The sequence below is a fragment of the Hydra vulgaris genome, chromosome 09 (genome assembly GCF_038396675.1).
Source record: "Hydra vulgaris chromosome 09, alternate assembly HydraT2T_AEP".
Taxonomy (NCBI): domain Eukaryota; kingdom Metazoa; phylum Cnidaria; class Hydrozoa; order Anthoathecata; family Hydridae; genus Hydra; species Hydra vulgaris.
The window spans coordinates 7,270,096-7,294,464 of NC_088928.1; the positions used below are offsets into that span (position 1 = coordinate 7,270,096).

At 24.8% G+C, this 24,369-nt stretch overlaps 1 protein-coding gene across 1 annotated transcript; it reads right to left on the bottom strand.

Annotated features, from left to right (window-relative positions):
* Positions 1–3,644: 3,644 nt before the first annotated feature.
* On the bottom strand, positions 3,645–18,282 carry LOC136085232 (uncharacterized). The gene is made up of 8 exons (XM_065806521.1): positions 18,071–18,282; positions 17,720–17,941; positions 14,519–14,623; positions 10,101–10,190; positions 8,663–8,785; positions 7,646–7,669; positions 7,456–7,551; positions 3,645–3,787 (listed from the first exon to the last, which is right to left on the bottom strand). Exons 1-8 carry the CDS (start codon positions 18,147–18,149, stop codon positions 3,645–3,647), a joined length of 882 nt encoding a protein of 293 aa, XP_065662593.1. The 5' UTR covers positions 18,150–18,282.
* Between the last annotated feature and the right edge of the window lie 6,087 nt (positions 18,283–24,369).

Sequence of the window (24,369 nt, forward strand, 5' to 3'; positions counted from 1 at the left end):
TATATATATATATATATATAAATATATATGTATATATATATATATATATATATATATATATATATATATATAGTATATGTATATGTATATATATGTATATATAAATATATACACACATATACATATTTATATATATACACACACACTCACACACACACACATATATATGTTTATAGAATACATTTTAAAGTTGTTTAAATATATATATGTTTATATATACATATATATATATATATATATATATATATATATATATATATATATATATATATATATATATATATATATATATATATATATTATTTATAAAATATATATATGTGTATTTTTATAAAATAAACATATATATATATAAGTATTTTTATAAAATAAACATATATATATGTGTGTGTATATATATATATGTGTGTGTGTATATATATATATATATATATATATATATATATATATATATATATATATATATATATATATATATATATATATATATAGATATATAGATATATATATATATATATATATATATATATATATATATATATATATAGATATATATATAGATATGTATGTATGTTACATATTATTTTCATTACATTTAATGTATTCAGTTGTGTGACAATTTATTATGGCCACCAATGAATTTTGATCATTTTGAAGTTTAATCTTTTTTTTTTTTATATAAAGAGTAAAAATTTTTTATTGAAAAGTAATGTTTTGTTTAAAATAAGGTTTTAACTCATAAAATCAGTGCCTCTTTTTTTTGCAACTGGCAACACAGTCACTTTTGACAGCCATTTTGTATGATGTCATCATAATTATTATCTTTTCGCTGTATACTTGTTGAGATTTATTACCAGAGTTTTGAATTCGCTTATTAGGTTATTTTTAAAATATTTAATTAACTCAGTAAAAATATTGTTTCTTAAATATTTCTCTATATTTTAAAGTAAAAACAATTGTATTTATTTTGATATTTTTAAAGTTCTGAGTACCAAAGCAAACCCTTAACTGTAGTACTGAAATGTGATATTTTTTTTTTGTTATGGGGAAAAATAAGGACTTGTTAATACAAAAAGCTGCTTAAATCAGGGTACTTTTAATAAATACTAATCTTTCTCAACAAGAAATTGCCAGAAAATGTGGTATTTTGTGGGTTTTTGTACAAAATATACACATAAAAATGGCTAATTTGGAGAACTTGATGCCAAAGAGGGTTGGCAAATGTGGAAAGAATAGAATCCTAACATCACACAGGGAAAGAATAATAACTAAGATTGTTCTAGAAAATAGACAGGCCACCAGCATTGAAATAACTAAAAAGCTAGTCCAACCAGGAGTCAAAATGTCAAAGAGAAAGGTTCAACGTTGCCTGCACGATCTTGGTTACGTTTCACATTGTCCAGCTAAGAAGCCTAAACTGACGCCAAAAATGATGCAAAAAAGGCTAGAGTGGTGCAAAAAAGTACAGGAATTTAACAGATGATTTGAAATTGGTAAAATTAATTTAAATGACTTAAAATATCCACTTTCTAACATCAAACTTTAAAAATTTGCTTAACAATCCTTGTATAATATTTTAAGGCATGCTTTAGCGACTAAAGTACTTTTCTAGTGTTAACATGAAGGCTCAATACGTAAAAAAATAAAAAGGGGAAAAATACTTATTGGACTGTATCATTCAAACTGTTAAACACCCCATCTCTGTGATGATCTGGTCAGTGATGTGTGGAAGGGGAATGGGGAGGCTCTATATTGTCAAGGGAATGATAAATCAGTTACAATATAAAAAAGTCCTGGAACAAAGATTGCTGATGATTGTATTAAGTATGAAACTTATAGTAGTAAAAAATAGGTAGTTTTATTTATAAAAGAATATATAAATACGGCTCTGTTTTAATTTACTTTAATTCATTGAGCACTCTCATGAAGATATATGCAAGCACTAATATGTATACATTTATATAAAACGCCCCTGATGAAAAGTTGGTTGAGCACTTTTTTGCATCGATCTCGTACAATGGAAAAAATAAATTTTAACTACTCGTTAAAAAATATTCCTGTACCAGAGAGAACTAGTTACACCTAGTTGAAAAGATAGAAAACTTTATCAAACAAATGCGCTGGAAAACATTTTTTTACAACAACAAAAACAACAATGCGACGACAACAACTGAAACCTTTAGATTTCAAACAAAACAAAACACCACCACAATGCAAAGAACTTGAGCACTTTGAAGCCAAATTATTTGCTTTAGTAAAATCTATAAAATTTAAAAAAACTTTCACTGAATTCCAAAAAAAACTAAAGAACGACATATCAAACATAAAATCAAATCCCAATATCTTAACATTTACAGACAAAACTAGCAATAATTATGTACTAATCTCCAAAGACCACGCTTCAAGGTTTATGGCATTTTTAAGTTTTAATGGTGCTATTTTATATGATTTTGTGATATTTTCTAATTTTTTTTTTAAAATTACTTTTTTTTCAAACTACTGAAAGAAAATATCACAAAATCATATAAAAAAGCATCATTAAAACTTGAAAATGCCATAAACCTTGAAGCAAAAAGCAATAAATATATCTAATAAATCTAAAATAATCGCCAAATCAGAAGTGTTAATCACACTGAAGGATCATAAAATCTATTTCCAAAACATAAAACCCTGCCGCCTAATAAATTCAAGCAAAAGCAAACTTGGCATTGCAAGCAAAACCTATTTAGATAAGATCAATAAACACATAAAAAATACATTAAAATTAAACTAGTGAAAAAATACCGCTGAAGTCATCAAATGGTTTAAAAATATAAAAGAAAAGAAACACTGCACTTTTATCCAACTCGACATCACTAAATTTTACCCCTCTATTACACCTACTATTCTGAAAAATGCTCTAACATTTGCAAAATAACTTATAAAAATTAGCGAAGAAGAAATCAGAACAATTATCCATTGCAGAAAGTCTTTGTTATTTTTTAACAATCAAACTTGGAAAAAAAAGTCAACTAACGACAGCTTTGACATCACAATGGGTTGCTACAATGGAGCCAAGGTTTGCGAGCTGGTTGGTCTGTATATATAAAATTCATTATCAGAAACTGTTACCAACAGTGATATGGGCCTTTACCAGGATGACAGACTGATAGTAATGTGTAAAAAATCTGCCACAGATATAGATAGAATTCGGCTTCCAAATAGAAATTATGACAAGCCTAACTATTGCTAACTTCTTAGACGTAACGTTTAACCTTAAAAAAGACTCATATCATCCTTTCAAAAAACAAAATAGCAACCTACTTTACATCCGTACTGAGTCCAATCACTCCCCACAAATTATTAAACAAATTCCGATTGCTATCAAAAATAGGTTATCCCTAAATTCTTCTGACGAAAAATATTAAACTCGGCAAGGGAAGAATACAACAAAACAAAAAAAATAACTAAAAAGAAATGGGTTCAAAGATTTTAGCTTTAAATGCAACCTTAAAATTAATATTAAAGTAACCCCCAAACGTAAAAGAAAAAGAAATATAATCTGGTTTAACCCACCATACAATAAAAACATTCTCACAAATATAGACAAAACTTTCTTACAATTAATAGACAAACACATTCCAAAACCAAATCCGCTTCATAAACTATTTAACTGCAATACAACAAAAGTCAGCTACAGCTGCACAAGCAACATAGCAAAAAATATAAGGAACCACAAAATATAAAATTATTTCAACAAACCCAACGGCCACTTTAGCTTGCAATTGTAAACTAAGCAAAACCTGCCCTATGAACAGAAATTGCAGAAAAACAAGTGTTATTTATAAGTGGATTGCATCATTCCCAAACACACCCGACTAAACATACATTGGTTCAACAGAAGGCGGGTGGAAACTCCGATAAGCGAATCACAAGCAATCTTTCAAAAACAAAAAACTTGCAAACGCAACCACGCTTTCAAAATATCTATGGGATGTAAAAAACAAATCAAAAACAACACCGAATTTAAAATGGTCCATCATAAAAAGCACCCTGTCTACAACAACATAACCAAAAAATGCCTATTATGCTTATACAAAAAACTAATAATTTTATTGTATAAAAATCCTAAAGAATTATTAAACAAAAAAACGAACTAATATCAAAATGTCGCCATGAGAACAAGTTTTTGCTGGACAACCACAAACCAAAAGATTAGATTTTTCTAATTCATTTTCTCTTGTACAGAATTATTATTTTTTCATGAGAAAAAAACATATTTATACCTGATGATTGCATTTAGCATGAAACTTATAGTAGAAAAAAATATGTAGTTTTGTATAAATATATATATAAATACGGCTCTGTTTTAATTTAAATCATTTTAATTTACTTTAATTCATTAAGTACTCTCATGAAGATGTATGCAAGCACTAATACATATATATATATATATATATATATATATATATATATATATATATATATATATATATATATATATATATATATGTATATATATATATATATTCATGTGATGAATTGAGAGACAAAGGCTACAGAAGAAATAAAAAAACATAACAAGAAAATAGCATAATAAAATTAAAAACTAATTTTCACAAAAATAATGATAGTTTAAGTATTTTCGCTTTAGATTATTTGCAACTGTTAGGATTGGTAATTAGTACATATTTCTTAAGCAAAATATTAAAATATATTTTCATTGTTTTTTTGTTATTTTTAATTTATATTTATTTATGAACTGAAATTGAGTTACACAAAATATCATGCATAAAGGGTTAGCATCACCTTGAAAAATGAAAAATGATGAAATTATTTGAGCTCTTAAGATTATGCAACAGCTCTGATTTCATCAGTAGAGTTATCTCTATAATAAATTGCGCAAGTAAGATCATCAACAGGAATGTCAAGCTTTAATACCAATTTAGTTGAATATGTTGAATATGTATTTTTTCAATTGCAGATTTAGAATTTATAAAATATATACCTTCAGATCCTTGTAGAAAAAAAAGCTTTTTCAAGCATATCTGTTGAAAAAAAGCCCTAATAAAACATGCTTTGTTCTATTACTCAACAATACTTCTACTAGATCAACTACGCCATAGCATGTATGTGCTATTGCATAGCTGGTAACTTTTGTAATTTATTTGTAGGTTTCATAAAATTTAAGAATTTAGCATTATCTAGTAGCAGTTGTAACTGTTGATTACAAACTTAGTGGATTCCTTCACATTACTTATTCCGCAAAAAAAAAATTTTCAATAAATACAGCAGTACCTTGTATTTATTGAAAAAAAAAATTTTTGTTTACTACAAGTTGCATTTATTCAATAAGTTTTCTGTATTGATTACAAGCTTGTAGTCAATACATAAACGATTATATAAACTTCCTCCCAAAGCAAAATACTCATATGCTCTACATATAATATTTGGAATATATAAAACTTTATCAACATTAACTTTTCTCATTGCATTAAGATCCTCAAATATATAATTTATATAATAAATAAAAAATATATAATTTATATAATATATAACAAATATATAATTTATACAACATATAACAAATATATAATTTATATAATAAATAACAAATATATAATTAGGCTGATGTAAACTTTCTTAATTTTTAAAAACCTAACTGCTTCAAACAAGCAGTTTTTGTAAATTTTTGATTGTATGGGTAAACTTTTTTTATTAAACTGGAAAACAATAACATAGATTGTATGTTGTTGAATTGTTCATCATCTTTTAGAAGGAAATTTAACTCATCTGATGAAATATTTTGAAAACCCTTTGAAGTTAATATTTTTTCAAACTTTACTAATAATAGTTTTTCAAACTTTACTTGCTGGTCTTAGTAAACAACTAGACAGATTTTTTTTAAAACAGATAATTGGGGTTTAATGGTCTAAAGTAATATAATCTGCTCTTGGGATAGCATCACTTTATCTTCTCTGTATTCTTTAGGAATTTATAAATAAATATTTTTGTTGCAGTTAAGTTATAAATCAACTTGCAAAAAAAGTAAACAGCATTTAAAAGACATTTTTCATAATAAAATGTTCATAGTTCGACTATATTCAAGCAATTAACTTTTACATCTTAAAGTTACAATCTAACTTATATACCAATTGAATTTAAAAGGTTTGCTAAAAAAGCAAACACAAACTTTTGTCTTATATTGAAAAAAAAAAAAACTTTTTTGAAACTATTGTTTTTTTGTTTTGATGAAAATGCAAATCAGCTTTAAGTCAAACAATTTTATTGCATAATTTCATAACTGTTTTAATAGAAGCAGTCTTCTCCATTTGAAATTTAATGCCAGCGTACAAAAAGCGCTGGCAGGATGGTCATTTTTAAGTTAGCCTGTGCAATTTAAAAAATTCATTTTATTCTGCTATTTAAATTAAAATAAAAATAGCGACAAGTATACTTTGAATAAATACTAGATAAAATGATTAAAAAAAAAAACGGTAAAAAAAACAAATGAACAAAAAGGTTTTGTTGCAATTTAAAACAAAATGCTTTTAATTGTTTGGCAAGCACTTTTTTATGCGCTTGTTAAAGTTTTTGCGGGCGTGTGTGGCAAGCGCGAAAAGACTTGAGCGCAAAAGCACTAGCTAAACGAAGAAGACTGTAGAAGGTCTTATATATGATTATAGCAATATCAAAGATAACAATTATAAAAAAAGAAACAAGAATTGTTTTCTGGAAATAACATTGAGTGCAATAAAGTTGTTTGACTTATATAAGTAAGAGTGATAGTGACATGGAACTTATCATTTAAGACAACAAAATAAAAAACTTAAAAAAAGTGAGTCAATATTTAGTTTGAAAAGTTGAAAGAAAACAATGTTTACTTTAATTTTGTTTACAGCACTACCAAACATGACAGCATTTATGTGGATTTTTTCTTTTTTAAAATAGTGGATGGTGTAAAACATAGTTCCTCACGTTTATCAAAATAAAATCATTTGACAGTTATATTAATAAAGTTACAACTTGCGCTGCTAAATAAAAAATTACATTTCATTTTAGTGTCTGTGAAGTATAATATCCAGAACTTTACGATATTGGTTACCAGCCTTAGTAAATTGCTTACAACCCTTAATAAAATGGCTTAATAAGTCTGTAATAAGAATCAACCAACCAGAGTGTTTTATGAAGAAGTTTATAGATTGTGTATGTATAACTGACTGCTGCGAGATTTTTATTAGGCAACTGTCAAAAATTAAATATTTAATAGGGATCAGACTAACAGGTGCAACTACTTTCTAATTGCTAAAAAATCAATCTCATTTTTTCAAATATATAAATTTTGGACAATTTAATCCGCAAGAAGTTGGAACTTCAAGACAATTATCAAATGTTAGGATACATGTTGAACAAATTATTGGCCAAGTGACGCAATTTAGAATTTTACAAACCACTGAGCTGATCAGATAAATTAACCTATTAGATGATATAATAGAAGTAAAATATCCTCCTCTTCCTCCTCCTCCTCCAGGTTATTTAAACAAAAGTAATAAGTATAATCCATATTTTTTTCTAGAAAGTTACAAAATACAATTTTATATTAGATAAAATATTTTTACCTTTTACATCTGTTTTGAAGTTCTGAAGTTCAAATAGGATAAGTGACCTAGATCTATGTAAAATATTGAAGCTGTAAAAAAAAACCTAATGAGCTACATCTTTCTATTTTGACATTTATTTTGTTGACAAATACATTTAAATTTTTATATATAAAAGCTTGATAAATATCCACGTATAAAAGCCTGAGGAACCTTTGGATTGTGTTTCTACCTGGATATATCATATTAAAGTGGGTATTATGTCTTTCCAAAATATGGCATCTACAGGCAAGAAGAAGTAGTGGCCGCCCCAGCTTATACGCCATCATTATACATCACAGAGCCCAACAAATGATTCATACTGCTAATAATGCTGTGAAGCTGTTTATCTTACAAATATGTTATAAACTGTTGGGATTTTGCAGTGGGTAATTAAGAGTCAAAAAGTACATATTGCTTGGTATTATAAAGAATAACTATTTATATTAAAAAAAGATGCCTGAAATCTCTTCAAGTAATGTCAGACAACTTTGCAATGTCTCTCCCATTCACTTTGAGTAAAACTTTTCTAATTAATTTAGAATTTTTGTCTTTTATTTATTTCTTATTATATGATAAATATGATTATGTTAATTTTTAATTTCAATTACGTAAAAGTTGGCATAAGTTAAAACCCTACGTCAACTTTTACTTATTAAAACTTTCCCATGCACACATTGTTTACAATGAGAACAAGAGAGTTACTGCTACATTAACTGAAGGTTTGGGTTGCAAAAACAATAGGTTTTTATTATTCTTTGCTTTTGTCTTCTTGATTAAAAAAAACCAAATGAATTTAGATCAACAAAAAGACATATATATATATATATATATATATATATATATATATATATATATATATATATATATATATATATATATATATATATATATATATATATATATATATATATATATATATATATATATATATATATATATATATATATATATATATATATATATATATAAATTAGGAATAAAAATCAAAAGGCTGAATTGGAATAGTAGAAAAAACATTGTAAAAACATAACTTTTTCACTTACATCGAAAAATAAACTTTTTAAACCGATTTTTGTATATAACAATTAATATGATGGCTGCCATAATTACAAGCAAAACAAAAGATTCAGAATAAATCGTTATGATGAGAGCAGAGATTTTTTTTTCTAAAACCAAAATTGAACAATTTTTATTTTAATACAAATTTTAATTTATTACTTAAAAGTAATAAATCTATTACTTAATATTATTAATTTACTTAATAAATTGATTACTTAAAAGTAAAAAATTAGTTGTTAAATTGATTGAAATAAGTGGTACGCACAAAACTGGCGGTCTATATAGAGAATATGCATTAAAGACATTTATAACTGCGAAAAAATTATAATAATAATAATAAAAATAAAAATTATTTTTGACAGAAAATTATAATTATAAATGTATATAGCAGGCCTTGTTACGCCATTTGAATTTTACGTACGAAACGGCCATTTCATCTATGCGTTAAGCTGTATACGCTAACACCAAAACTTTTTCAATAAGACAATAAGGTAATTTTTACAGTCTTTTAAAGTAGTTTTTTGGAAAACATTAAGCAATAATTAATTGTTGTAAAAACATTTTCACTGCAATGAAGGGAAATAATCTTTTTTAAATAAAAAAAAATAGAAAATTAAATAAATTTTTCTACTTACAGTTTTATAAAAATTTTTAATTTTGATTTATTTTATTAAATTTCAATTAAATTTATTATCAAATATCAATAAATTTAAATTTATTTTATTAAATTTAATCTAAATTTTTTTTTAGTTTTGAAATTGTTTTTTAGGTAAAGTTTTTCCATTATCATTAATTTTTAGATTGATCATTGAATAAATGTAAATTAGAAATGATTAACTGATTTGTTAATTTTTTTTTTTTTTTTTTTACCATTTTTGACCATTTTCATGGTCAAAAATTTTTTCATGGGTGAATTTGAAATTCACCCATGAAAAACTTCTTGAAAAACTTTCTTTAAAAAAAATAACTAATTTGTGAAAAAACAAACATAAGACGATAATGTTGTGTGCTTTATTATGAATGTTTTAAGAAATAAATAGTATAAGTTATTTTAAATAAGGAAATTTTTTTTTTCAAATGACATTTAAATTTGTATAACTTTTTTTATAACAATATCTTTAAATTAAAGATACTTTCATAAATACTTTGTAAAGATAAAGACTTTAAATGATTTTTAATGTGGTTTCAAATTAAATTTGAATTACAATGCGGCACTTTAAAATAGGCGATTGACATAATTTAAATTCTAACGACGTTAATATGATTATTAAGTGAAGTTACGTTTACTTGCATTACGCAACAAAATCTCATAACAAGGCCTGATATAGCAAAAAAACTTTCAAAAAAACAACTGCAATTGCTAAACAAGTAGCAGAATATAGTTTTATTAAGTATTTGTAAAATTAAAAAAAAATTACAAACCTAATTGGTTAACTGTTTCTTTAAATTTTTTCTTTAGATTGACATTAAATTCATTAAGGTTTTGATTTTCATACAGTGCTGATTCCAGACCTAAATAAATTGGTCACTCATATGTATAAATATCGAGTATAAACTTTCATGCATACATATGCGGACTAAAGTATATATATATACATACATATATTGCTTGAAGTAAGGTGGGGTGAGATAATAGTTTATTCAAATAAATAATCATCAAATAAAAATAGAAAAATAAAACAAACAGCTCAATACAATTTTTTAATACTATAATGTAGTAGTATTAAAAAAAAAAACATGTATAAAAGATGTTTATACATTTTTATCTTAATTGTGAATTGCAATTGTCTGAAAGAATTTAGCAATAATGAAATATTTTAAATAGCTGTGATCACTAACTTGTATATTTTATTTGTATCTTATTCAATTATATTTCATATAATTGAATAAGATACAAATAAAAACACTTGTAATTCTTTAGCGCTGACATTTACTAAAATTTCCTAAAACAAACTAAAAACGGATATGATTAAAAAAAGAAAGAAAATTATAGTTTAAAAAAAAAAATCTTAAATGTTTAAAATTATATACTTTTATCTTTACACTTTTTATTAATTAATTGAATAATTATCAGTATTTAAAGTTTTAAAGTTATATTTTTCTGCTAATAAATAATTAGCAGTACTTTCATGGGTTAATTTAAAAATTAAAACACATATTTCCAAATCATTAGTAACAGTTTGAGAGCCCATACCCAGTGTTCATAGTTTTCCATAAACTGAAACTTTGAGGACCAGAAATTTTTCCAGATATTACATTTTGTGATTACTTAATTCAACCCTTGACATTCATATATACATACAGGCTTCAACTGGATTGGTGAGTGATTGCACGCTGTAGCTGACCACGCTCTTAATTTTTTTTTTTAATAACTTGACTACGCTGTTTTAATGTTTTAACAATTTAAATGCAATAAAAGAAATTGTTACGTTATGAATAACTTTTAATTTTCTCTAAAGTTTTTATTCTAAGCAAAGACTTTAATAATTTTAAAACTAATTATAATGATTGTTTAAAATATACGCATTTTGTTTAAATTAAATGTTATATTTAAATTTTTTTTGTAGGCATTTAATTTTATAATAAATAAAAAAATTTGAAATTATTTTTTAAAGTTTTTCTAAAAATTTTCTAAAAGACTATTTTTTCAAGTTATTTTAAATTATGAATAAGTTAAATTAAAGTCTTCCTGTTGCAATGGAATGATTTAATTGGTTTGCTTTTTTTTTTACAAAAAATTAGTTTTTATTCTTTTTATTTACGAAAAATTGCTCAAAAAAATTTTTTTTTTAAACTTGACTAACAAATGTAATGATTTTAGAAAGATTACATCATTATTTAAAAAAGTTTTTTTTGCAAGATTACCCTATTTGCTTGATTTGAAGGCCCTTAAATATATAAAGCGCAAGGTTTTATAACAACATTTAACTTAGAGTCAACTAAGTAGCGTTATATTGCGTTATGAAAAGATCAGCACTGATATTTTTGCTTAAAAATATGATAGACTTCAGACGAAGGTCAAATGTTTAGAAGAACATTGAAAAATTAATGGATATTTATTGAGATCAATGAAAAATTAATAGATAGTTTTTTTATAGCCAGACAGCTAAAACAATTTTTTGTGTCAAAACATATTTTTATAATGTTAAGTAACTGTGCAATATATAATCCAGAAATTACAAATACTTTATTAACATTATAATTAATATATACCAAGTTTTTTTTAAAATAAAAATTTGCCTGATAACTTGTAAATCTAGAAATTCATTAGTGTTTTACTTTAGTGTTACTATTTTAAATAAACTTCTCATTCATCAAACAATCACCTTTTTAAAAAACTTGTTACACAATAACTTTTTTCATTTAAAACAATCACCTTTTTAAAAAAGTTGTTACACAATAACTTTTGTCATTTAAAACAATCACCTATTTCAAAAACTTACACAATAACTTTTTTCATTTAAAACAATCAACTTTTTAAAAAACTTATTACAAAATAACTTTTGTCATTTAAAACAATCAACTTTTTAAAAATGTTACACAATAACTGAATTAAGATAAAAAAAGCTTTAATTAGCCTAATGGACATTTTTTTTGTTTGTTTAGAGAACTATGTCTTTATGTATTCAAATAGCTCAATTTTATTTAATAATTAATTAATAATAGATAAATTTTTTTGTTTTTACAAGGATAGATTCAGTAGAAAAACTTTTTTAAATAAGTCAATTTTTTAAATCATTTTTTATCATTTTGAAAATATTTTGAGCACATAAAGAGGTCGAATAACTAACTTGACATTTCAATTTTATGTTTACATAGAAATTATATAACACAATAGTCAACAAAACAAGCAATAATTATATTCAAAACTAAAAATTTTAATGATAAAATATTTTAATTAAAAAAATCATTTCATTTTATGAGTAATTTTTTATTTATTTCAAAATCAGCGATCGTGAATACATTTAATTAAATAATTTCAAAGGGGTAAATCTGACTGATTTACCCCTTGATGCAGCTTCTTCAATTTATTACAACTGTGATTTAATTATTAACTATTACAATTACAACTTATGTGACAAAAAACAAACATTTTTTTGTCATTATTTTTGAATCCAACGTTAGATAATGCTTGCATTTTATTATGCAAAATACTAATATACCAGCGCTCAAAGTTTAACACTTTAAATCAGATAATTATAAATACTAATTTGTGATAGCATAAATAAAATGAATTAAAAATTATTGGCTGATCTTTTAAAGAATATAACTTTAAAAGATAAATAATTTCAAAAACAAATTCAGTAAAATAACTTTTTTTCCAGAAGGTCTTTATAAGATAAAAAGCACATGCAGGATGCTTGCAAAGCCTCTAGGGTCAGCATGACACTGCACATACATATATATACATACTAGTGGTGTACCAATTAATTGGTACTGGCTTAATCGGTTGCTTTTTGCACAATCTGTATTGCTATCGGTGTCAGCCTTTTTTTATTCAATTTTTAATTAAACTTTTTTTTTAAAACCAATTTTTTTTAAACCAATTTTCTAACAGATTGCATTTTTTTAAAAACTTAATCTTGCATTATGAATGCATAATAGTTATATACTAAATCAAAATATATGCATTATGAAAACAATAACTAACTAATAACTAAATAAACCAAACTTGCTTTATATATAATAAAGGTATACCTTTTACTTTTGAGACAAAATTATACAATTTTATATATATTTTTAATAGCGAATTTACTTCAAAAAAGGCAATTAATATTATGTAAATTGGTAGTTAACAGAAAGCAAAGAAGAAAGTTAAATAACAAGAAAATAATTGAGAGAAGACTTTCGAAATTGTAAACTACACAAGTGAGGAAAACATGAAGACAGGCCTTCTAAAGTATTGTGCTTGAGGTAAAAAACTAGGTTTATAAAGATTTTTTGAGCATAGTGGAACAGTTAAAGCAAAAGGATGCAACTTTACTAACTGATTAATCACATGAAATTGAGTTTTGGTAGAACAAGAGTTGTGTGTTAAAAGTAATTGAGTTTTTTAAATTGATTAAGAGATGTACATAACTTGAACAGTGACCAAGGTAGTAGCTGTAGAAAATAGAAAAAGATGGGACAGAAATACTAGCTTGGGAGTTTGAGCAGGTCCAACTACATTTAAAATGTGTTTTTGAATTATGTCTAAAAGAGAATGAGCATAATTAGAAGGACCAGCCCAAATATGACAACATTTTTACATACAAGAATGAATAGGAAATTTATAGAGCTTTAGAATAGAATGAGAAGTAAGAAAAGGGGAGTCCTTGAAGAGAGATCTCACTCAAAATTGGCTAAGTTTTTGATCAAAATATATAGATGTCTCGTCTAGCAAATAGAACCACTTTAAGGGTAAGATAATAAGAAAGATTATAATTATAGATGAGAAACAACAAAGGAAGCAACATTGCCAGTCTATTAAAAAAAAAGGAGTATGAGGGTATCGTAAAAAAAATTTCTGCTTACCTCTAAAGTTTTTGCCCAAGAAGAATTCAACAAGGCAGTAGCTGGATATTAACATCTAATTATGACAAATATTTTTATCAAGACACTATCTCAGGGTGTTAGCTAGGAATATATCCTAACCTGTAATATTTAGTTTCATATTATTGGTTATGCTTATAATCGATATAGACATTGGTATCGGCTGATACCAATTATAAAACTATAATATATCAATACCGATACCAGAACAGTTTTGAGCTTGCTAGAATAATAAATACTTTTATTATTAATTTACAATTATTGAAAAAATAAAAGTAAAATATTGTGAAATTAAAAAATATATATACCTTTGTTGCTATCATGAAGTGCCATTGCTTTTTCTTCAGATATTTTCTTTAAATTAGCATAATACTCTGTTAGATTTTGCTTTTCAAGCAGTGCAGAACCAAGCCCTATAATAATTGGTATACAAATATGTATATTATATGGGTATATAATTTTAATTTGTGTGTGTGAGCGTGCGCACTTGTATATAATATTCACGGCTCAACACTTTTGTAATTTAGCAAAGTTTCCTATTACTATTACTTACGTAAGTAATACTAATACTAATAATAATAATATATATAGTATATTCCTTACATAAGTATTTTATAAGCTATTTTAGACCATTTTCGACAGCATCGATTGTATTTGGGCACCGCCCATATAAAAATTTGAGGACCTTTTTTTTTTTTAATGTTTTTTACAACAAATTTTTCTTTTTCGCGAAAAAAATACTGATTTTCTTATTATTGTTGTTTTATCAGAAACAGTAATATTGTTAAAAAATAAAAACCAGAGTAATGTCATGACTATATATCTTTTGTATATATATAATTATATATATATATATATATATATATATATATATATATATATATATATATATATATATATATACATATAAATATATATATATACATATATATATATATATATATATATAATATATATATATATATATATATATATATATATATATATATATATATATATATATATATATATAATATATATGCGGAGTCCCAAAAGGACTCCGGCTTTATAACTCTTCTTTTTCTAAGTCTGTAGTGTCCAGAAGCTCTAAACATGTTTGTTGATTTATGATCTGCTATAAGAAAAAAATTCATGAGATTTAAGGACTTGAAACTTATTGTTTTTAAGCTCGGAGTCCTGGAGTCCCAGTGTCCTTGCCGCCATTATACCTAAGGACTATGGGTTCAAAAAATGATTGTTCCTCTAACCTAAAAGTCTTAATTTTTTTCCTAATAGTAATCCATAAACATATTTATATTTTTAGAACTCTTGGATACCAAAAACTAGGAGGATAATCTTTTTGCGACTTTAAAATCCGGAGTCCTTTTTGGGACCCCGCATCCCTGATATATATATATATATATATATATATATATATATATATATATATATATATATATATATATATATATATATATATATATATATATATATATATATATAATTATATATATACAAAAGATATATAGTCATGACATTACTCTGGTTTTTATTTTTTAACAATATTACTGTTTGTGATAAAACAACAATAATAAATTAAAAACATTATTCCTTTTTCACCATTTGCAACAACATTCTTTTTTTGGGGTGACATTAGACCTATTTAATACATCTGACACTAATCAGAAGTTCATTTTTCAACACTATTGCTGTCATTCTGTTTGACATTATTCCTGTCACCTAAGACAGCAACTTTCTCAATGTAATCAAGATAAAAACAGTTTAATGTTTATTAGAGAAATTATATATTCTATTCCGAGAAATTATATTCCTCAGAATTGGGTTTGTGTATTATGTTTTTTCTGCACACTTTTTGAACTCTCAAATATTGCCTTAGCTTAAAAATGTTATAAAAATAGGAAAAATTCTGTGGCATCAATTTAGGGTTGTGAGAACTCATCAGACCACAGAAAAGTTTCTTTTGCATACTTTCACCAAAAAAAAACAGTTTTTTTAAATGATCAACTTCTAAAAAAATTAGCAAAAAGAAAAACTACTTAAAAAAGGTGTTTAGAAGAGTTACAACTATAATATGCACATTAATTAAAATAAATTTAAATGTCTCAAAAAAACCAGTATTTAATTAAAATTGTAAAACTTATATCCTTTTTTATAAATTAAAAAAAAAATCATTGCTACAAGATGTCAAAAATAAAAGAGCATTTTGATACTAATTTAACAGAAATGATTTTTATTTAAAACTATTGTTTCTGAAATCTCTATAAAATTTTGATTCTTTTGAAGCCTAGATTAATAAATTTTTAAAGAAAAAACGTTTGTTGATATATGGGACCCAGCAAGTAATAAAGGGTCAATGGGGGTGATCTTTTTAAAAATTATATATATACTGTGGCAGACAGGCCCCAGGGTGCACCGGAAAAATTCCTGGTCGGCCGATACAAATTTGGGCTGGTGGGCCAACATAAACCAGGTCAGTCAAAAACTTCAAAATCACTCATTTTGCAAGAAAAGTAAGGGAGGAGCTGAAAAATATTTATATAATTAGAATTTGAATATTTTCTCAGGTTTTATTAATTTTTAAACAGTTTCTATACTTTCTTTTTCTTTGATATCAGCCAGACAAATTTCCGGGCCAATTTTAAGACTCAGTCTGCCCCTGTATATATATATATATATATATATATATATATATATATATATATATATATATATATATATATATATATATATATATATATATATATATATATATATATATATATAATATATATATATATATAATATATATATATATATATACATATATACATTTATATATAATCATGTATATATTTATCATATCTCAAAAAAATATATCATATATCAAATCATATATATATATATATATATATATATATATATATATATATATATATATATATATATATATATATATATATATATATATATGAATATATATATATTTTTTTTTTCTGATGAGTCTTTATTGATAAAACACCGTGTTAAATGAAAAAAAATTTTTGTTAAGTGATTTTCTACTAATTAATATATATATATATATATATATATATATATATATATATATATAATATATATATATATATATATATATACATACATATATATATATATATATATATATATATATATATATATATATATATATATATATTATTAATATTAGAATATTACAATGTTATATATAATATATATATATATATATATATATATATATATATATATATATTATTATTATTATTATTATGTAATATTATAACATTAATAATAAAAATAATATATATATATATATATATATATATATATATATATATATATATATATATATATATATATATATATATATATATATACATATATTATATATATATATATATATATATATATATATATATATATATATATATATATATATATATATATATATATACATATATCATAATAATAATAATAATAATAATCATGAAGCATGATAATAAACACAAATATACTTTCAGTGGTCTCTTGAAGAACTTTTGTAATACGTTTAATATTAGTACAGCAACATTTTTTACATCCGACGTAAGCAATTCGGACTGCCTTTTCAGTATCAGATGGACATTGACAAGATAGTTTGCAATGTAATTCCCCAGCTAGAGTCAAGAATTTTTCATTATGTATGCATTTGATGAAGCTTTTTGGAGACATAGTAATTGTCAAGTGTACAAAGCAAACTAGAAATAATATTTCAAAAACCATTATTCTAGATGAAAACTAGTAAACTTCAATATATTTAGATTTGGATTTAAATGATAATCGCACTATATGAGTGAGGCGTAAAGCAAAATAAAAATTTTATTAACTTGGAAAAAAAGATAAATTTATGAAAGGGAAATTCCTTTGGAATCTTTTTAGACTGTCGTTGAATATGTTCTTGTCCATCTTTTATAATTCAAAATTTTTCTAAGGAAACTCTTGAAATATAAAGGAGTGAAAATAAAATTCTGATGTAGAATATATTTGCTTGGTGAAAAGTATACTCATTTCGATTTTACTTTTAATTTTTAAAATATGATTTCTAATCCGTATTTTTTATTTTTTGCTGCGACAGTATTGCGACGCATGCGCACAGATCATTTTTTCGATTAATTACAAGAAATTCTCAGAATTTTTTTTTTTTTTTAATTTTAGGTACTCCAAGAAGACCTTATTTATGGTCTTGTCACAGAGCACCGCGGAAGTGCATTTAACCAGGAAGTTCACGCCTCCTTCCTTACCGTGACGCGAAAATATGTCCAGAGCTCGTTTTAAACCTGGATCTCCTGTTTCTATAGCAAGCGCTCTAACCAATGCGCCACGGCCGCACAATTGAATTGTGAATTGAATTGAACAACAGAATTGTTGTCCAAGAAGTTCAAGTTTACATTCAATTTTGTTGATTACTAGAACTATTTATTCGCTTAAATAATTTAAATTATGTTGATTTTTTAACGTCCTATTTAATTAAATTTAGAATGCATTTTCTTTTAATTTTGTAAGAGTCTTTTGGAACCTTAACCTTCTGTCAATGTTTGTATACTCCACTGCGCCAACCCCAAATTTAGTCTTTGAATGGAAATACTTAATCTATTCTTATTTAGGTTATTTGATGTATGCAAACTTCCCTCTTTGAGTCAGTTGATGTAAGTACACTTTGTCCCTTTTTAATAAATAATAGCTGTAATTACCAGACCCGTAAAGCGGGTAATGGTAGGTCAATGTTCCACGCCTATTATATATATACTTATTTTATATATAGTCAATCCATTCCAACAGGTTTAAGTAAATGGCAGAAAATAACACTTCATCTTGGTATTGAGTTAATACTTATTATTAAGATTATTACTTAAAACTTTTAATGTAACTTTCTAATTTGTTAACCGGGGTTGAACGCCTAATAATTTTTTAGGGGTGATGGGTATCTTTTTTGATCCCTTAACCCCGTTTATTAATTTTCAAGAAATATATAATACTTTTGTAATAGTCTTACTTGAAGAAAGAAAATTGCTTCTACGCCTTTGTGAGCAGACTTAACTAAATTGATTACGTGAAGACAATCGTTAGGATTATAAAAATCCCTGATCGTAACTATTTTCATGTTATTAGAAATTTTTAGAAATTAAAAAAACCTGTTCACTAGATTTTAGAAATATTTCCGACCTTCCCATTTATAAATATTCCCGTTTATTTAACAGATGAGATTAATAGAAAGTAGTTGTAATAAAAAAATCGTGATTTTAAATAGGCAGCAGCTATTACTAAAATATTAATAAAAAAAGCAAAACACAAGTATATAAAATTAGAAAAATTTTTATTTACAATAAATTTTATAAAAAGCAACAAAATGAACAAAAAAAATCTTTTTAACAATGTAGATTACAGCAACGGGCCTGCTCCGTAATCTTTTTTCGAATAAAGTATGAAACATAATATAAAAATTTTATAAAGATATTTGCTCCCCACCCTTTCCTCACTCATATGTTAACCGACGGTTAATTAATGTTAACCGCCACGATTCTATAACAAACTTATCTACAAATTACTGAAATATTTCAACGGAAAAACACTCATTAATAACTCCAGTTTTATTTTCTTAATAAGAGAAAAAAAAATAATTATAGCAAAAATTTCACAAGCTTTTGTTTTATGAATATTTAATTTGTTTAATAAATAATTTATTTATTATAATGAAGATTATTGTTTATGATGTTAAAGGGGAACTAACTATTGAATAACACTCAAATACGACATAGCGCCACGCACCCACGCAGTGAGATATTTTCATATCTGAACTCAGACGTAAACACTCGACTATAATTTTTTAGAGAGTTTAAAAGAAATATGTTTGCACCCGAAAGATATTATAACTAATCATTTAAACTTAATGAAACAAAGCATAATAAGAAGTCTTCGCGAAATTTTTTTTTTTAATTTGGGTAATTTTATGAGTGAACAATTTAGGGAGATTAACGTTAGTAGGCACTTCAGTCCATTTTATAAACTTTTATATTATTAACCTGAAAAGTTACTTTGAATTTTATTGCATTTAAAATGTTAATTTTGTTTCAAAATGGGTTCAATCAATTTTGTAGCACTTCTGGTTGTTAAGAAATTTTCATTTTTATATTTCATGATTTGACATTTTTTTAGACAAAAAAATCCGTAATTTTAAATTCAGTTTTTATTTGGGATTTTTTTTTTTTTTTTGTCATTAGCGTAATTTTTCATGCATGAACTTTTAAACAGAAATAAACAAATAAAATAACGTTTAATTCACAACTGACTAAACTTTAAAACAAAAATAATCATGCACATTAATACAATTATTAATAATTTTAATATTAATATAATTATTTAATAAAAATTAGAACATCAAACTGTGAACAATTAAAACATTAGGATGACAAATTATATATAATTAACAAATATATATAATTGAAAATTATATTATATATAATTAATAATATATAATTAACAATTTATTTTTTTTTACAATTAAATTGCAAAACAAGCTTTTGCAATACCTTTCCATTTCCAAGGTCAAAAAACGATGGAAAAGTCTTTAAAGATTTTCTTCAGTCTCATAGACTGACATCAAACAAAGTTTTTTTTTAAACTAGGGGTTAACTTGTTTATTCTAAGAACTTTATCTGTACACCAAATATATTTTTTAGTGTTGACTTTCATAATTTTATGTTGAATAAATTTCCCAACAAGATAATTAAGATAATTAAAAACATTAGGCAAGACGTTTATTTTTTGTTGATTGGCTAACTGAGACAGTCTTGCATTCTTCAATTTTCCGCATAACTTTTCTTTTTGTTGCAAAATCAAAATATCTCATTCCTTTCTTTCTTTAAGAGAAATCTTTCTCTCAATGGGCTCTGAAAAACTCCTTGTTCTAATAATTGATTGCAAATTACTGAATAGCTCATAGTTTTTAAAGTCTATTCTCTTACCACCAAGCATTTTAGTTTTGTAAAAATATTTAGGTTCACATTTTGCTTCCATAACATACCTATAAAAATCCAACTGTGCTCCTAAAATTTTTTTGGTTTTTAAGGTGTCACCTAACAATAGATATTCATCATCTGCTTCTTTTGAAGTAAACCACACCTTTGTTCTTAATTTTGACAACTCATTTACCAATTTAGCTTTTTTAAAGAAAGCTTTATTTTCAACTGCTTTTTTAGCTTTATGTTTTTCAGACAATCTTCCACTCATTTCAAACTTTAATTCTAAACGACGTTGTTTGTATTTATCTTTCATTTTATTAAAGTTACTTGAAACTTTTTTAAGCAACAAGTCATGCTCATCCAAAGTCTTTTTATCCAACCTTTCTGACGCTTTGTTTGTTATTAGGACATTAATGCATCATTTCCAGCCATTTTAAGTAATCCGAAAGATAAACTACTTCTATTTGTGGTAGTAACTTGGAAATTTTGAAAATGTCTATGGTGTTTAGTGGCAACGTCATTGTGAAGATAATTGCCTGAATTACTTTCTACAGTATGTACCATTTCTTCCCCAACTTGAAGCTGAGCAAGTGCTAATGCTTCAGTCATAAACCGAGATTTTGTACCAATTGAGGGAAGCTTTTCTTTTTCTAACTTTGCTAGTTTTTTCAAAACAATTGTGATAACCTCATTAACTTTATTCATGCTGACATTCAAAGAAACTAATTTCATAATAACCTCTCTTATATCATTAGAATACCTTCCATTTTGAAATGTAATTACTTTGCGATCAAGGAGAAAACAATTTAAAGTGTTCAAATCTTTATTTTCTTTGTATAATAATATTTCTTCAATGTTAGGATAGTCAATATCTTTTTTAGTTTTATTTAAACTATTTGAAGAAAACTTTTCATGTTTATTTATTACCATGCTATACTTCTTTTTTACTTAATTCAATTTTTTGCATGCAATTCTTTTTTCCTCACGAAGGAGTGGAACTTTTAACTGTTTTATTAAGGTTTGTAATGACTTTATTATACTAATCTTTCAATTCTTTTATTTCCTTGTTTTGTTTCTTTTTTAATCGTCGAATCTTTAATTACTTGCATGTAATAATTTATATGCCATTCTTGAGTCGTTAGATGTAAGTGTTTTTTTCATATTACTATTATGAACTTTAGCAGATTTGAACATATTTTGACAATCGGATAAAGCAAGTTTTAATCTTTCAAAACAATTTTTGAGGTTTGATGTTTCAATTTTCTTTTTTTACCTTTTGTTTTATTGTTCTCAATTAATATACATACTTAAACATTATTTTCTGAAATAGACGGTATAAAGGACATTAGCTTATATATACATCTCTTTTTTAATGTTTTTTTTTTTAACGATTTAAATTTATCTATAACAATTTTATTTTGTTGTACAAACTCAAATTATTTTCGGTTACTGAAAACAAATTTGAAAATTCGAGCACACCGTTTTCAAACATTTATCATTCAAGTATAGATACCAATCATATAACTCTTTATTATTCATTATACTGAAGTTAATTTTATACAAATATTGATATCAATATATTTAATAATATAATAATAAGTCATTATTATATTTGCCGAAATATTGAAATAATATTAAGACGGACGGAAAGGAAGAAGTGGATGGGATTTCCCAGGTTTTCAACTTAAATTTAAAATATCGGCTGAAGAACTGAAAATCAGTCAGAACTTGGTTTTTTTAAAGGTATTTTAGACCAACCAATTCATCACAAAACCAAAAAAAAAATACACAGAAACAACGAGAAATGGTTATATATTACTTTAAAGGGTGCTAGAACGCAAATAAAATAATTTTAAGCTAAGATAATTACCAAAACATTATTAAAATTGTTCCTACAGTCAGATAAACATTTATTAAAAAATCTAGCAGATGTTTTATGAAAGTATAATCATTTTACTTTTCGTCAATGCTTTTACTATGGCATGAAAAATAAAAAAATTTGTCTAAATCTATTCTAAAAAAGTATACTTTATATATAAAAAACTGTCTTCGGAATTTGTCACGTGACTGAAGTACCTAACGTTAGACTAAGAAAATCTAATTTTAACAAATCTTCGTAAACAATTCAAAATAACAAAATGTTTATAAGACATTTTTATCTTCTCGATAACTTTATTTGAGAATCGGCTACACAAAGAAATTTTAAAGACAATATTTATTTGCAAGAATATTGAAACTGTTCACTTTATTGTTAAGTTTCTATCTTCATCAATGAAAGAATAATACAATCTTCGAAATCAATTTAGATCAATGATATTGAAATAAAAAAGGAATTAAATTTGTTAAAAGAAAAAATAAGTGTACGAAACGAGCATTTTCAAGACCTAAAAGTATCTAACTACAAACTTTTATTACTTAAGGAATCAACATAGCCAAGTTATAAATAGCAGTTCTAATAATGGTAGAAGGAAAAATTCCCCCGGGAATAATCCCCCGTCCAAAGCGGACGTACTTTGTAGAGATTTTAAGGACGAATGACGACGTCTGACGGACGTCGAAACAAAACTTATGGCCATCATATTCCGACACGTCACCAAAAGCTAGGAAGTATTACTTTTTTAAAGTTAAAAATTTATTTATTTAAATACAGTTTAGGTATTTATTTTGGCTTTACGCGTTTTAACAAGTCGCCAACAAATATCTCGATATTGCCTACGTAAAAACCATCTTTTTCTGATACGAACGTTTCTGATAAAACAAGCAAAACTTAGAACTATTTTTCATTTATGTTTAAATGTTATTATAACTTTTTTATTCTTCATAACAAAATTGAATAAAAACTTCGCAAGGTAGTTTTAGTGTGTAAACTAACATACTTTTAAACATTTGTATAACGTTGTGGCCAAAAACTTCCTATTTCATTTTATCCCATCTTTACTGAAACAGCTTTGCAAATGATGTGTCATCATGTTGTCAAACACATTTTTTATCTGGTGCAAAGTAATCTCTATCTTGTGTTAAGTTTGAGGAAAGACAATAATAACTATAATATAATTTTGGAAATTGGGGAAAGATAATAATAATTATAATATAATTTTGGAAGTTGGGGAAAGACAACAATAATTATAATATAATTTTGGAAGTTAGGAAAAGACAATAATAATTAT

Bases quoted from the DNA above. Each gene is read 5' to 3' on its own strand.
- LOC136085232 (XM_065806521.1), bottom strand. From the start codon at position 18,149: ATGGACAAGAACATATTCAACGACAGTCTAAAAAGATTCCAAAGGAAT. The intron at 17,942-18,070 runs GTTAATAAAATT...TATTATTTCTAG, and splicing joins AAATTTATCTTTTTTTCCAA to TTTGCTTTGTACACTTGACA. The intron at 7,552-7,645 runs GTCACTTATCCT...GTAACTTTCTAG, and splicing joins AATATTTTACATAGATCTAG to AAAAAAATATGGATTATACT.